Source organism: Culicoides brevitarsis, chromosome 1, assembly GCF_036172545.1.
Source record: "Culicoides brevitarsis isolate CSIRO-B50_1 chromosome 1, AGI_CSIRO_Cbre_v1, whole genome shotgun sequence".
NCBI classification, from domain to species: Eukaryota; Metazoa; Arthropoda; class Insecta; order Diptera; family Ceratopogonidae; genus Culicoides; species Culicoides brevitarsis.
This window is the reverse complement of record NC_087085.1, coordinates 28244405-28257218: the sequence shown is the minus strand read 5'-3', so window position 1 is coordinate 28257218 and position 12814 is coordinate 28244405. Positions and strand designations below refer to the sequence as shown.

The 12814-nt window shown below is 29.4% G+C and overlaps 4 protein-coding genes across 4 annotated transcripts; 1 reads left to right on the top strand and 3 right to left on the bottom strand.

Moving 5' to 3' along the window:
• Positions 1-716: 716 nt before the first annotated feature.
• On the bottom strand, positions 717-2049 carry LOC134831078 (chromosomal protein D1). The gene is made up of 2 exons (XM_063844724.1): positions 1843-2049; positions 717-1775 (listed from the first exon to the last, which is right to left on the bottom strand). The coding sequence occupies exons 1-2, from the start codon at positions 1969-1971 to the stop codon at positions 831-833; spliced, it is 1074 nt and encodes a 357-aa protein (XP_063700794.1). The 5' UTR covers positions 1972-2049; the 3' UTR covers positions 717-830.
• Positions 2050-3307: 1258 nt separating this feature from the next.
• On the bottom strand, positions 3308-4772 carry LOC134836993 (zinc finger and BTB domain-containing protein 20-like). The gene is made up of 2 exons (XM_063852296.1): positions 4579-4772; positions 3308-4521 (listed from the first exon to the last, which is right to left on the bottom strand). Exons 1-2 carry the CDS (start codon positions 4702-4704, stop codon positions 3373-3375), a joined length of 1275 nt encoding a protein of 424 aa, XP_063708366.1. The 5' UTR covers positions 4705-4772; the 3' UTR covers positions 3308-3372.
• A 1716-nt stretch (positions 4773-6488) lies between these two features.
• Positions 6489-10380, top strand: LOC134828225 (ATP-binding cassette sub-family F member 2). The gene is made up of 5 exons (XM_063841256.1): positions 6489-6564; positions 6812-7168; positions 7733-8987; positions 9731-9854; positions 9917-10380. Exons 2-5 carry the CDS (start codon positions 6820-6822, stop codon positions 10049-10051), a joined length of 1863 nt encoding a protein of 620 aa, XP_063697326.1. The 5' UTR covers positions 6489-6564; positions 6812-6819; the 3' UTR covers positions 10052-10380.
• On the bottom strand, positions 10373-12459 carry LOC134828226 (zinc finger protein 90-like). The gene is made up of 5 exons (XM_063841257.1): positions 12318-12459; positions 12086-12248; positions 11713-12034; positions 10544-10713; positions 10373-10481 (listed from the first exon to the last, which is right to left on the bottom strand). The coding sequence occupies exons 1-5, from the start codon at positions 12444-12446 to the stop codon at positions 10429-10431; spliced, it is 837 nt and encodes a 278-aa protein (XP_063697327.1). The 5' UTR covers positions 12447-12459; the 3' UTR covers positions 10373-10428.
• Positions 12460-12814: the final 355 nt, after the last annotated feature.

The following is a 12814-nucleotide window of genomic DNA, read 5'->3' as shown; positions in this document are numbered from 1 at the left end:
TCGTAAATATGTACCTAATTTATACCTAAAAACTTTATTTTTAAAAATTAAATATCAATTTAATAAATAAAATAATTTCAAAAAAAGAGTAGGTATAATATTGAACAGTATAGGGCAATATTTGAAAATTTTTGAGCTGTTTTTTACCTGAATAAGGATCTTTAGATCTTTAAATGGAGCATCGAACATTTGTGTTCCATAAACAAATATTGCTAAATTATCACAATATTATTATTTTTTAAAACAGGTTTTAAGTCGAAAAAGTAGAAATTTTCTTACCTGATTTTTTGAGTATTTAGAAATTCGAAAAGCAATATAAAAGATTTATTCTTTTATATCAGAGTTTAAAAAAAAATAAAATTTTTGAAGAATTGCCTTTAATGAATAGAAAATAATTTTTTAGAAAAAAAAAGAAAATTAAATGAATTATTTCTAAAAATTAAGAAATTAATTAAATTTTTCAAAATAATGTTCAAAAAGTTTTTAAACAAAAATTGAGAAAATTTTAAAATTTGTTTTTTTTTTATGAAATTTGTATTTTATAATGAAAATAATTCTATAATGAAATATAATTCAGAAAATTTTGAAAAAACTCAAAAATTTTGAAATTTTACATCTAAACAAGACAAATATGGTAACCCTACGTACCAAATCGACCGTTGAAAAAAAATGGGGCGACAAGCGACAGAAGCTCAATTAAAAAAACCATTTTTTTTTTAAATTTAGGATATTTTTCAATTTTTCATCGAATGTGTCAGTTTTTACAACAGAAATAAGGAAATATTAAAGTTCTAATCAAAAAAGTTGAAAATCAAGCAAATTTTATGCTTTTAAAAATACGAAGGAATCTTTTCACTCTCGGCATTGTCTGCTGCTTCCTCCTCCTCCTCTTCTTCTTCTTCTTCGTCCTTTTCCGGGGTAGCAAGAGGATCTGGAACCGATGGAGCCTGTTCAACGTCAGCATCTTTCTCCTCGTCATCGACTTTCTTTGGGCGCCCACGTTTCTTGCCCGACGAAGAACCACCCGAAGTCGAAGCTGCCTTCTTCTTCTTGGCTACCAAAGCATCGGAATCATCGCTGTCAATGTCAAAATAAAGAGTTTTGCGTTTACGCTTTCCATCTTCGTCATCTTGCAACTCATTGGAGGAAGAATCGTCTTCGTTGTCGTCGCCATCGTTGTAAGCAGTTTCGGATTTACGGGGACGCCCAGCTTTGCGACCACTGCTCCCTGGGACGGCAATCTTGATTTTGACATTCGAATCCGAAGTTGATTTGCGCCATCCTACGGGACGTCCGCGTTTTCCGGTGGATTTTGGTGCCGGTGAGAAATTGCCCTCGTTGCTGGAGTCGTCATCGATATGTTTTGGAGGGCGTCCGCGCCCACGTCCCGGAGTTGAACCATTTCCCATCGAAGTGTCGCCATTTGTCGATTTGCGCCATCCAACGGGTCTTCCACGTTTGCCCTTCGCTTTCGGTGGCGAATCCCCGGCATTTGCTGTGGAGCGCTCCGATTCGTCCTCATAGTCGTCTTTCGGCTCCAAATCCGATTTGCGGGGACGTCCTCGACGCCCGTGATTGCCATTTTGCAAGGGTTTTGCTTTCTTTTCACCCTCGGGCTTCTTTGGGCGACCGCGTCCCTTGGGCTTGTCTGGCAAACCATTCTCCAACTCTTGTATGGAATTTTCGACGCAAAGCTTGAAGTTGATGTGGGATTCCATCTGCGTGAGGCATTCGGTGCACAATTGAGCCGGAATGTACTTGAATAAATGTGACAACTAAGCGAAAAAAAAATTTTGTTCGATGGCGTTATTTTTTTCCGAGACACAAAAATAAACAACTTACATTGCGCTGGGGCAGGAAATCCTTAAGCAAGCCGGCGGCATTTGCGTTTGAGAGCTTGTTCTCGTCTTTTGTGAGACACGCGATGCAACATTCGGTTGGCGAGTTTTGTTCCTCGACACTTGTATCCATCTTGCTCGGTTGAAATGCGATATTTGAATGGAATTTAATTAAAAATTATGACGGTACTTAAATCTTCATGGAGTCGAGTCAGTCTGAAAGTTGAACAAGAAACTTGCACGCGGTTATTGGCGACAACTCATTTTTGAACTCCTCAATCAACAGTTTTGGCGACAAATTTTTGTCGTCAATACGTTTGAACTTTTGACAGTTAATTTTTAAAGAAGCTTCATTTGGGATTTTTTTTTTTGCTTTTTTTAATAATTTTTTAAGATATTTATGAAAAAATTAAATTAATTTAAATTTTAATTTAATTCGCTACAAAAATTAATTATTTCAAAAAATCTAAAATTTTTGACGGAAAAAATTTAAAATAAAATAAAAAATTATTAACTTTGACCAAACTTCGATTTTCGGGTAAAAAAATACATACATGAAAAAATTATATTTAATAATTAATAACAAATTTTTTAATTTTTTTTTCTTTTTCATCTTTTCATTTTAAGAAAAAAAAATTGTCAAAAAATTAAATTTATTCGCCTTAATTTTATTTTAAAAATTAATAAAAAAAATTAAATAAAAAAATTATATTAATACCCAAGTGCTCAAAATAACTAAAAGGGTAAGTTTTCGTCTTCTATTTATTTTTTGTTTTTTTTTGATATTTTTAATGTTAGACAAACAAAATTTTAGTCGAAAATTTCAGAACGGTTTTATTAATTAAAAATAATTTAATTAAATTAAAATTAAAAAATTTAATAATTTTCTTAAACTTTTGCAAAAATTCAAAAATTTTATTTATTAAACTTTTCCAAATGAAAATTCAAAAATATTCCAAAATTTTTTAAAATAAACAAAATATAATAATATTTTGAAATACTTTTTTTTTAAAAAATGACAAAAGTTTATTATTTTTCGTATTTTTTTAATTTTTTAATTTTAATTATGAATTAATTATGAATTTTTTTAATGATAATTTGAAAAAAAATATAAAAATAACTGCCAAAAAATTTTGAAAAAAAAAAATCTAAAAAAAATTAAAAAAAAAAAAAATCTAAAAAATAATTTTAAAAAATTGAGAAAGAAAATCCATAATTTATTCTTTAATTTATTTGCGAATTGAGGAAAAACCCAAAAAAAAAATTTTATTGAATTTTTAATTTTTTTTTTGTCCTTTTGGATTTTCAACTTTTGATGAAACGATGAAGAAAAAATTTGAAAAATTTTAAATTTTAGGAATTTTTAAATTTTTTTTTTTTTAATTTTTTATTTTTTTTTTTTTATAAAATTTTTTTTTAAAATTTCTTTTCTTTCATTTTAAAATTTTCTTTAAAAAAAAACACAAAAATCAATCAAAAAATCATTTATTAAATACAAATACTGAAAAAATCTAGGTAAAAATCAAGCAATCATTTAGTCAATTGGTATTGGATCAACCTCATTACCAAACAAGGGAATGGAAAACTGCTCCAACTCATCTTCGGACAACAAACTCGTGTTATTTCCTTGTTGAAATCCATTAAAACTCGCTTCCTCGTCGGGATAATTCATCACGGACGGCATCGAAAGGCTCTCTGGCGACGAATTTCGTGCCTTTGGATAATTCGGATGGATCGAAATGTGCTCGTAGTAGGCAGTTTGATCATCCAAGACCTCTCCGCAATGCAAACACTGAATATTTTCCGGATGGCATTGCGCCACGTGATTCTGCCATTCGAATTTTCGCGAAAATTTCTCACTGCAATAGTCGCACGAGTGACTTTTGATGTGAAATGTTTTAAAATGGTAACTGAATTGCGTGATTTTCGCGAAAGCCAGATGACATTCCTGGCATTTTCGGACTTTTTCGTAGCTGCGATGGATTTGGAAGTGTCTCACGGCGCTACTTTGCGATCTCATGGTCTTTTGGCAGACGTGACAGTGGAAAATTCCCGCCTTGGTTTTGTGAAAATGCGAATTCATGATGTGTTTTGTCATGTCTTTCAGGTCTACGTACAATCGGCATTCGCTGCAGTACGAATCGGGGTTTGGCGGAACGATTGTCGATGAGCTGCGTTGCAAAGATGGCGGATTTTTCGGTAATCTAGGTGTTGACGAGTATCCTCGGGGCAGAGAATGATCCTTTAACGAAGCTTTTGTGGGCGTTGGAGTTCTCAGCATCAAATCAGGCAACGCAGATTTGTTGGGAGAAACTTTTTTCAGTGCAACAATTGGCTGGTTTCGCAAAATTTCGGCGTAATTTTGGCGCCAATCGGATTTTTCAGTGGTTTTCAGAGGAATTTCAACCATTGGAACGTCATTTGTGGAGTCGCGACGTCTTGCGCTGCGAGTTTGAATCCGTTCGTAAACGGCATAGCCTTTGAAAGGAGTCCCTGATGCACTTTGTGACTTGGTAAAAGAGTCATTTTGGGCTTTCATCTCAACTGGACTGTGAATTTTGATCAATTTACCGACAGTTGCGTGCATCGTCAATGCTCTATCTTTGAAAACTTGGATTCGTTTCAGTTGCAAAATGCAATTAATGCAAAATTGGGCGTTTTCCTCCTGGATATTTGCTGGAAACTACCAAAAAATATTTAAAATTAATAAAATTCTACGAAAAACAGTTACTTTTCGTACCTGCCCTCCAAGTAAATCCTTAAAAATGGAAAAAATCTCGTCATCTTTGGTTAATTTGATATTAAATTCAAGACATGCGATGCAAACAGGCTTTGGGAACAGACTTTCGTTGTAATTGATATCCATTTTGCAGAGATTTTTCGCTAAAAATGGAAAAATCCAAGGATCTTCTTACAGAGGCGCTTAATCTTAGTAGTCCGTTACTCGAGTAACTCGGGAGATAAGAGATTTGAGAGATTCTTGTACAAGTTTATTTTGGATTTTTATGAGAAGCTGATGGTTCGCAACCAAAATGTGTTCAAGACGTGGTGCGAGAAATTGTTAGAATTTTAATAACTTTGGAAAATTGATAAAAACATTTTTTTAATGTTCTTTGAAATTATTTCGTCAAAAAAAGAATCTCTAAGAGTAAAAATATCTCTTGAAGCTGAAAAAAACTAAAGATTTCGTATGAAGTTATAAAAAAAATTAACAAAAATTGATTTGTTAACTGCTGACTTTGTGCTTTGCTTTTCATGAGGAAGTGCAACACGGAGCATATTAACGCAGCGATAGTCAAATGTAACCCAAAAACTTTTCGAAAATTGATCTGGTTTACGATAAATTGTTTATCGTCATTGGAAATGGTATAATTTACTTAAAAATAAATATTTAAAAAATTTATAAAAAATAATGTTCTACAGGTTAAATGGAAAAAAAGATTAAAGGGAGGAACGACCAAATTAATGGTCTCTTGATGGCACTGATTTCCGCATACGTGAACCCACCCCATTTGACAAAAAGTGGTTTAGTCACAAGTTCAATGGGGCAGGAGCTCGATATGAAATTGGTGTTTCAATCATGAATGACCTAAAAATTGCGTGCAACAATTATATTTACGTCTCAGAAGGTGAAGTAACGTTAGCCGACAAAGGATATAGACATCATAAGAGTTTCAAGATTCCAGATTCTCTAAATGAAAAGAGAATTCTGGCACGTCACGAGACTTTAAATGGACGCCTGAAAAATTTCGAAATCTTGGGATATATTTGTCGACACCCATTAAAAAAGCACCCGAAAGTTTTTCATGCAATTTTTAACATTGTACAATGTTCTATCGACAATGGTGAAAATCTTTTTGACATTTAATTTTTGTAATATTTTGTGTTAAATATAAAAATAAACTTTTGTCTGAAAAAATGATTTTTCTCCAGTTTTTCTAATTTTATTAGAAATATCACGTTTCCCGCAACTCCCAAGTTCAAAAAATACAAAAAAAAAAACAAAGCAAGTTTTGCAAAGCATCTTAGCTTAGATCGTGAATCATTGAATTTTGTACGAAAATATCAAATTTTTCAGAAAAATGTGATGAATTTTAGGTATATTGTAAAATAGGTAAAATATAGTGAGTCAATGAGTCATAAAAGTTCCTTAAAATAACTTTTTAAAAGTCCTTAGAAAAGATCTTCGTAAAACTGGTTTCTCGTCTGTGTTTATTCATTAAAGTTACTAAAACTTATTTGTTAATCTCAAAATGAGATTTATATGATTTGTTCAAAAAGATACCTAAATTTTACCAAATATAGACAAGGAAATCAGACAAAAATTCATATAATTTTTTAAATTTAATCGCTGAAAATCTTTCCAACAAGTTTTTTTTTTATTTTGAGTAATTATTTATATGTTTTTTGGTTAAATTTAATCAAAACTTCAAAAAGTTTAAAAAATTTTGAAAAACATGAAAAATTGTTAGTCAAAATTTTGAATTTTAAATTTCTCGCAATTATTTAAAATTTCGAAACACGCGCGAAACATCATTTTTTCACAGTGTGAGTTTCCAACATTTTGATTCAAGATCCAAGTTACTTGTACAAGTTTGTCGCCCAAACCACTCATCCACGTGGTCGCCATTGACTGTCTGAACCACTCATCGTTCTCTTGTCAAAATTGAATTCGGAAAGCGTGATAATTCCTCGCTTGATCCTGTATTAATTCAAGTAAATCCAGGTAATAATCCCGAGAACATTTCCAAAAACCGGAAATTTACCATCTCCAAGGGTCATTCTTGCGTGCCAGCACAAAAAAATCTCCCATCTCAAGTGTGTTATTGTCAAATTCGAGCATCGATTAATTTTTTTGTGTGAAGGCTGCATATTTCCACATAACTACACACATTCACATACGTCATGCAATTTTTCTTTATTGGGAAAAAAATCGTGTCTCTAATGTAATTTTTTTATGATTTTTTTTGCAGTAAGCAAAATGCCTAGTGATTCCAAGAAAAAGGAGATGCAGCGCAAAAAAGACGCTCGCAACAAGAAAATTGCGACTGTCAAGAAGGAGGAAAAGCCCGAGCCATCGACAAATGGTGCCGCGGCAGCTGCCAATGGCGTTGAATTGACCGAGGAGGAAGAATTGTGTGCCAAGTTGGATTTGGAGGCGCGCATTAATGCCGAGGCACGGTCATGCACTGGAACCTTTGCCCTTCATCCGCGTTCCCGTGACATTAAAATTTCCAATTTTTCAATTACATTCTTCGGAAGCGAGTTACTGCAAGATACCATGTTGGAGTTGAATTGTGGGCGTCGTTATGGTTTACTCGGAGCAAATGGTGAGAATTTCAGGCCTTTAAATTTTTTTTTCGAACTTTTTCGTCCCAAATTTTTTTTCGGAAAAATTTTTGAAATAATTTTTCATACAAAAAGGCTTAAGTTTAAACAATTATCTTTTTTAAAATAAGATTTTCATTCAAAATTTTTGAAGAATTTTATAATTTTTTTCTTGAAAAAATTTTAAATGAAATATTTTTAAATTATTAAATTTTTTTAATTATTTTTTTTTTAATTCGGAAAAATCCGAAAATTTTATTCTTAAAAAAAAATTTTCAAAAATAAAAAAAATAATTTGGAAATAATTTAAAAAATTTTTTTTAAAGAAAAAATTTAAATTTTTATTTAAAATCTTTGATTTATTTTAAATCGAAAAATTAAAAAAAATACTTAAAAAAATTATTTTTTAATTAATTATTTAATTTAATTAATTTTATTAATTAATTTTAAATTTTTTTTTTTTTTTTAATGGAGCAAGAGACAAAAGGCTTGAAAAAATTTATTTTTTTTTATTTTTCTAATTTTTCTGGAAAAAAAAAATATTTTTAATAAAATTTTCCTTTCAGGTTGTGGAAAATCGTCGTTATTATCGGTGCTCGGTAACCGCGAGGTGCCTATTCCCAGTCACATTGACATCTATCATTTGAACCGCGAAATGCCTGCGAGCTCGAAAACTGCCCTGGAATGCGTAATGGAAGTCGACGAGGAACGTATCAAGTTGGAGAAGATGGCGGAAGAATTGGTGGCAAACGAAGACGACGAATCACAGGATCAGTTGATGGATATTTACGAGCGGCTCGACGAAATGAGTGCGGATCAGGCGGAAGCGAAGGCAGCCCGTTTACTGTTCGGTCTCGGCTTCGACAAACACATGCAACAGAAAAAGGCGAAAGATTTCTCCGGAGGTTGGCGAATGCGTATCGCACTGGCACGCGCTCTTTTCGTGAAGCCTCATTTGTTGTTGTTGGACGAACCGACAAATCACTTGGATTTGGAGGCATGTGTCTGGTTGGAAGAGGAACTTAAGGAGTACAAACGGATTCTCGTGATTATCTCACATTCGCAGGATTTCTTGAACGGCGTTTGCTCGAACATCATTCACATGACGAAAAAACGCTTGAAATGCTACACCGGTAACTACGACATGTTCGTGAAGACGCGCATGGAGTTGCTCGAGAACCAGATGAAGCAGTACAACTGGGAACAGGACCAAATTGCACACATGAAAAATTACATCGCTCGTTTCGGTCACGGATCCGCGAAATTGGCGCGTCAAGCGCAGTCCAAGGAAAAAACGCTCGCCAAAATGGTCGCCGGTGGTTTAACCGAAAAAGCTACCGACGAAAAAACGATCAATTTTTGCTTTCCGTCATGCGGAAAAATCCCGCCGCCCGTCATCATGGTGCAAAATGTGAGTTTCCGGTATAGCGACACGACACCCTACATCTACAAGAACCTCGAATTCGGCATTGACCTCGATACGAGACTTGCGTTGGTAGGACCGAATGGCGCCGGCAAATCTACATTGTTGAAACTCTTGGCATCCGAGCTGCATCCGACTTCTGGCATGATTCGTACTAATTCGCACTTGCGCATCGCCCGGTATCATCAGCATTTGCACGAGTTGCTCGACATGGATCTGAGTCCGTTGGATTACATGTTGAAGTCGTTCCCCGAAGTGAAGGAACGTGACGAGATGCGGAAAATTATCGGCAGATATGGATTGTCGGGACGTCAACAGGTTTGCCCGATTCGTCAGTTGTCAGATGGGCAACGTTGTCGAGTTGTGTTTGCGTATCTCGCGTGGCAGGTGCCGCATATGTAAGTTTTTTTTAAATTAATTGCACCAAAACTAAAACCTGAAAATTAAGTTTGATGCCTTATTTTATAATTTTCCAAAATATTTAAAAAAATTAAAGATTTGATGGCATTTTAAAAAAAATTTTTCCAATTGAAAAAAAGTTAAGTTTAAATTTCATCAAAATTTTTTTTTTTTTTTTATAATTTTTCAAAATTTTCAAAAAAAAAAATTTTAAATGTTTTGAAAATCAAAATTGGATTTTTTTTTAAATTTTTTTTTTAAAAAAAATTATTAAATTTTTTTAATTATGTTTTCAAATATTTTTTTTACAGTTATTTTTTATGAAATTTTAATTTTTAATTTTTAACTTTTATTAAAAAATTTTAATTTGAAAATTTGAATATTTTTATTTAAAAAAAACAAAAATTTTGATTCAAATTTTTTAAAATTCTGTCATTTTGTATGAAAATTATTTCAAAAAAAATTTTTTTTTTATTGAATTTTTTTCAAAAATTTTGGACTTTAATTTTATTTGGAAAAACTTAATTTATTTAAAATTTTAAAATTTAAAATAAATTTACTTAAAGTTTTAATTAAATTTATTTAACTTTTTTTAATTAAATTTATTTTTATTTTTTTTTTTAATTTTATTCTATTTTTTTTAAAAATTAGATTTTTAATTTTTTTTTTAATTTTCATTTTAAGCATTTCAAATTTTTCTTGTAAAAAGCCCTCATAATTAAAAATTTATTTTTATTTTCAGGCTCTTCTTGGATGAACCTACTAACCATTTAGACATGGAAACAATTGACGCGCTGGCAGACGCAATTCTGAACTTTGAAGGTGGCCTTGTTCTCGTTAGTCACGACTTTAGACTCATCAATCAGGTAAAAATTTCAATTTTTTTCTCAAAAATATCAAAAAATTAACAAAAAAAAAAATTTTTTAGGTGGCTGAAGAAATCTGGATTTGTGAACATGGAACCATTACTAAATGGGAAGGTGATATCATAAAATACAAAGAACATTTAAAGAAAAAATTAGACAAAGCAATTAAACAGGAAGAAGCTTCTCGCAAAAAATAATCAGTACGCAACATTTTAAGAAAATTTCTTTTTTTTTATTTTTTTGTTAAATTATTTAGCTCAAATTATACCACTAAAAAAATTACCATAATCTATATTATTAAAACAATAGCAAAAAAAAATATTCCTCCAACAAAATCTCTAATGAACTAAAAAAATAAACAAAGCCACTTTTGGTCCGAAGAAGTGCACGTCAAGTATTGAAGCGAATTGTAATTTAATTGTAAGAACTCTAAATTTGAATAAAAAAAAATTATTAAGAAGAAACGGAAATAAAACATAAATTATTTGGAAGATCAAAAAGTTTTTTTGATTTTTCCTTCAAACAATTTTTAAAAAAATATTTTTTATTTATTTTAAGTTTTTTGCCCCAAATATTATTTTTTATGTGTTGCCTCGTGATTTTTCAGGTGATGTAGCAAATTAAATCCTAAAAAAAATTAAAATGATTTTTAATCAGAAAAAAATAATTTTATAAAATTTAATATGTACCTTTACTACAAAATTGACAATTAAACCTTTTTTGTTGATTGTGAGTTATCATGTGCTGCCGAAGTAATCTTTTTTCTTTGAACGTTTTTTGGCAATGGATGCATTGGTTGTTACCTCCGGAGTGATTTACTATCATGTGTCGTTCTAATTGTGCAGATGTGTAAAATGACCTAAAAAAAATTATTTAAAAAAAAACTAATTAAAAATTTTTAGGTCATTACAAAAATCGGAAATGTCGCAAATTTTAAAATTATTTAAATTAAAAAAATAATTAAATAATTTTAAAATTAAAAAAAACATTATAAAATAAATTAGTCCAAAATTCTGATTTTAAAAATCAAAACAGGTTCATAATTCATTAAGAAATTAATTTTAAAATATTTTAAAAATTGAAAAATTTTGAAAAGAAAATGTATGACAAAATATTTTAAAAAAAATTCTGTTATTTTTAAAAAAATCTTAGAAATTCTAAATTTTTAAATAATTTTTTTATTTTTTAAAAATTATTTTCAAAAATTCAGAAAAATTTTTTTTAATTTTACGAGAGCTTTTTAAAAATTAAATTAAAAAAAAAAAATATGACAAAATGTAATTCTTTTTTTAAAACAATTAAATTTTGCAAAATTGACCATTTTGAAAATTTTTTTTCCTTATTTTAGAATTTTTAAGGAATTGCATTCAAGGTTTTAGAAAATAAATTTTTAAATTTTTTTGTGTTGAAAAAAAAAATTTTTCGAAAAAATTCCTAAAAAATTTTTCAAAAAAAAAATGAAATTTTTTTTTGTTAAAATTTTTGAAAATTCAATCAGATTTGATCATTAAAATTTTTTAGCATCAATTTTAAATTGAATCTCAATGTAGATACCATAAAAAAATTAAAATATTTGGCAGTTTTGGCATTTTGTATGAAACAGTATTTCAAAACTTTTTTTTTTTATGATTTTTTTTTAATGTCGAGAAATCATCGAAAATTTTTTAAAAAAAAAAATTTTTTTTTAAAAAGTATTTAAAAAATTTAAAAAAAAAATGCTTTTTTATTTTATTTAATAAGAAAATCATTTTTTTTTATTTTACGAGAACTTTTTAAAAATTTAATTTAAAAAAAAACATTTTTCAAAATTGAATTAGCCTTTTGCGTTTAATTAATTAAACATAAAAATTTTATTTACCATTTGCATTCCTTGCAATAATGCGTCTTTTGAGGATTGTGCGATTTAATGTGTTTTTTCAATTTCGTTTTTGTTAAAAATTTTCTCCCACATTCATTGCATTCATATTGAATTGATGGAATTTCAATAACTTCTTCTTTTATTATATTCAGCGATGTATCCAGAATATTATCGCCTTCTATTCTACAAATATTGCAAGTATCACGTTTATTTCCGCAAAATCTGCAAGTATTTGCAGTTATGTTACTGGCAGCTGCACAACCAAAAGAGCATTGGTCACATAAAGCTCCAAGTTTATCACAAGTTTCTTGAATTTCGTCAGCTAAAAAAAATATTTTAATTAAAAAAAATTAAAAATTAAAAAAAAACTTACAATTTTCAATATCATTAACAGGAATTTTAATTACACGACCCTCCAAAATATTTTTAATTTTTTGCTCGGTTTTTTTCACCTTGGCCACTAAATTGTATGATATTAATAATTCACTTGCACACACACTGCATATATGTTTCGGTAATGAGTCATTTTCCATCAGCTGAAAATTATTTATTTAATAAAAATTCAAATTGAGTAAAATTTTGTTTACAAACAAAGAAAAACTTACTTCGAAATTCGGCAGCAACATTTTCAAAATTGACAAATAGTCGATTGAATAATTTTCTGGAAAATCCAGAAGTGAGATAATTTTATTGGTATTTAATTTAAAACAAATTCGACAATTTTTGTCCATCATCTTATCAATTGTTTATTTTTACTGCAAAATACTTATTGGGTCTGTTCATGTATGAATTGACAGAAAATTTATTTAACTTCATACGAATTAATTAAAAAATATCAATTGAATTTTTTTTTAAATTTTTTTTTTAATTTTTTCCAATTTTTTTTAATTAGTAAAATTTTTTCGTTAAAAAATTTAAAAAAAAATTCGACTCAAATAAAAAATTCAAAAGTATTTTTTAAAGATTTTTATTTTATTAATTTATTTATAATTTTTATTCTATTTATTTTTCATTTATTTAATTTATTATTAATAATTATTTTATTCACCATATTTCTTTATTTTATTTTTTTTATATTCACAAAAAATTGGAAAATGAAAGA

Coding starts and splice junctions, on each gene's coding strand:
- LOC134828225 (XM_063841256.1), top strand. CDS start 6,820: ATGCCTAGTGATTCCAAGAAAAAGGAGATGCAGCGCAAAAAAGACGCT. Junction 7,169..7,732: donor TGGTTTACTCGGAGCAAATG/GTGAGAATTTCA, acceptor TTTTCCTTTCAG/GTTGTGGAAAATCGTCGTTA. Junction 8,988..9,730: donor GCGTGGCAGGTGCCGCATAT/GTAAGTTTTTTT, acceptor TTTTATTTTCAG/GCTCTTCTTGGATGAACCTA.
- LOC134836993 (XM_063852296.1), bottom strand. CDS start 4,704: ATGGATATCAATTACAACGAAAGTCTGTTCCCAAAGCCTGTTTGCATC. Junction 4,522..4,578: donor AGGATTTACTTGGAGGGCAG/GTACGAAAAGTA, acceptor ATTTTTTGGTAG/TTTCCAGCAAATATCCAGGA.
- LOC134828226 (XM_063841257.1), bottom strand. CDS start 12,446: ATGATGGACAAAAATTGTCGAATTTGTTTTAAATTAAATACCAATAAA. Junction 12,035..12,085: donor TGTTAATGATATTGAAAATT/GTAAGTTTTTTT, acceptor TATTTTTTTTAG/CTGACGAAATTCAAGAAACT. Junction 10,482..10,543: donor TTGTCAATTTTGTAGTAAAG/GTACATATTAAA, acceptor AATTTTTTTTAG/GATTTAATTTGCTACATCAC.
- LOC134831078 (XM_063844724.1), bottom strand. CDS start 1,971: ATGGATACAAGTGTCGAGGAACAAAACTCGCCAACCGAATGTTGCATC. Junction 1,776..1,842: donor ATTTCCTGCCCCAGCGCAAT/GTAAGTTGTTTA, acceptor TTTTTCGCTTAG/TTGTCACATTTATTCAAGTA.